Source organism: Limulus polyphemus, unplaced genomic scaffold (genome assembly GCF_000517525.1).
Source record: "Limulus polyphemus unplaced genomic scaffold, Limulus_polyphemus-2.1.2 Scaffold2802, whole genome shotgun sequence".
Taxonomy (NCBI): Eukaryota; Metazoa; Arthropoda; class Merostomata; order Xiphosura; family Limulidae; genus Limulus; species Limulus polyphemus.
In genome coordinates, this window is record NW_013668412.1 from 18,179 (window position 1) to 20,401 (window position 2,223).

General features: G+C 41.6%; 1 protein-coding gene across 1 annotated transcript in view; it reads left to right on the plus strand.

The window, feature by feature from the left end:
• The window catches only part of LOC111087884 (cubilin-like), a gene marked incomplete at its 5' end in the record, with an annotated part of 38,597 nt that overhangs the window by 9,157 nt on the left and 27,217 nt on the right, over positions 1-2,223 (plus strand). The window contains one exon of the mRNA XM_022396161.1: positions 934-1,308. Within this exon, the coding sequence (XP_022251869.1) occupies positions 934-1,308 (375 nt within the window). The remainder of the gene's footprint in view (positions 1-933; positions 1,309-2,223) is intronic.

Here is a 2,223-nt window from a genome sequence, read left to right on the forward strand (position 1 = left end):
GTGGCCCCACCCCCCCGGGGGACGGAACCCGGGTTTTTGGCCAGGTCCGCCCCCGAGCAATTCGGGGGGCGCCGGGGGGGGGGGGGCGGTAAATAAAAGTGCAATGAAAGGTAATATCATTTCTGGTTACATATTCGCTTCATTGTGATTTATAGATTTTTTTTTCTCAAAGTGGTATTTGGTATTTTCAACCTCAATCGCACTGTACGTGCACAAAAGGTAAGAGCCCAAGTCATAGACCCCACCCCCTCCGGTCCGGCATGGCCAGGTGGTTAGTGAGCTCGACTCGTAATCTGAGGATCGCTGGTTCGAATCCCCGTCCCACCAAACATGCTCGCCCTTTCAGCCGTGAGGGCTTTATAATGTGACGTTGGTAAAAGAGTAGCCCAAGAGTTGGCGGTGGGTGGTGATGACTAGCTGCCTTCCCTCTAGTCTTACACTGCTAAATGAGGGACGGCTAGCGCAGATAGCCCTCGTGTAGCTTTGCGCGAAATTAAAAACAAACATCATAGACCCCCTCCCCCCTAGAGCTCAGGTATAGCTGTCTTTAATTTTAGACTGCTTATGAGAGAGAAAGCAGCCAGTCAGCCATAAAGGTTTGAATCGGATTGACTGTTACTCTTTTAACGTACTTACCGTTAGGCCTAATTTATTTCATTATACAGATCGCCTCATTTCTTTAACACTTAAGTACTCTGTCGCCATGATTATTAAAATATAGTAGCTATTTATTAATTTGTTTGTTTGTAGTTAAGCACAATGGGCTATCTGTGCTCTGCCCACCACGGGTATCGAAACTCGGTTTCTAACGTTGTAACTTCGTAGACATACTGCTGTGCCACTGGGGGGGGGGAGGTCCTGTAAATTGAATACGTTATACTTTGTTTGTTTTGTTTTATTGTGACTAAATCCCTTATCTTTATTGCTATGCAGGTAATTTTGACTTTGAAACAGAGGAAAAGATTTTACACTTTCATTCCGATGGAGCTAATCCCAGGCCAGGATTTTTCATTCAAGTTCACCAAAAAGAGTGTGATTCTCGAACTGGAAGACCGATACTTCCCACGAGACGAAGCTGTGATCGAGATTTCAGTGCACGTGTGTTCGAGTTGACTTCAGTGAACTACCCCGAAGACTACGAAAACCTGCTGAACTGTCACTACAGCGTCAAGAAGTACAGCAACGACGTTTGTTCTTTGGAACTTATGTTTTTAGATTTCTCTCTTCAGGACGGACCAAACTGCCTTCACGATTCACTTCAAATTAATAATGAGTTAATCTGTGGGGATATTAGTCGGGGAACTGTTCGTAAGTACCTCCATTTTCTATTAAAAAGAATCGTATTAAAGTTATCTTGGTAGCTCGTAGTTTAACTGAAACATGTGTGAACAAAGGCATGTGAAAAGTATAAACCACCTCATGCCCTAACACGGTGGATATTACGAAAACACGTTTTCGCTTTCTATTATACCAGAATACATATTCTGACTTATATGATTATTTTCAAAACACTTGTATTATCGTGTTTACTTATTACCGAAAGACGTGTACTGCCTTACACGGTCACGTGTGTATTATCGTGTTCACTTATTACCGAAAGACGTGTACTGCCTTACACGGTCACGTGTGTATTATCGTGTTCACTTATTACCGAAAGACGTGTACTGCCTTACACGGTCACGTGTGTATTATAGTGTTCAGTTATTACCGAAAGACGTGTACTGCCTTACACGGTCACGTGTGTATTATCGTGTTTACTTATTACCGAAATACGTTTAATGATCTACAAGTTTATTAACTTTTTTTTCTTTCTGGTAAGGGTCGTCACAAGATAACATCTTTACCTTAACAGTTAACATCAATAACACTTTTGTAAGCGCTGTTCTTTAACTCATCTAATTTATTTCACATATTAACTCATAATAAGATTTGTCCCTCAACAATTAACGCTTAACCAATCAAATAGTGTGGTGCTTTTGTAACAGTGCTGACAATAGTATTTCAAAACCTAAGGGTTTCATACACATCCTATAAGGAACGTGTGTAACAATGGTGACCATAGCTTCTCATAACCTAGGGTTTCATACACATCCTATAAGGAACGTGTGTAACAATGGTGACCATAGCTTCTCATAACCTAGGGTTTCATACACATCCTATTAGGAACGTGTGTAACAATGGTGACCATAGCCTCTCATAACCTAGGGTTTCATACACATCCTA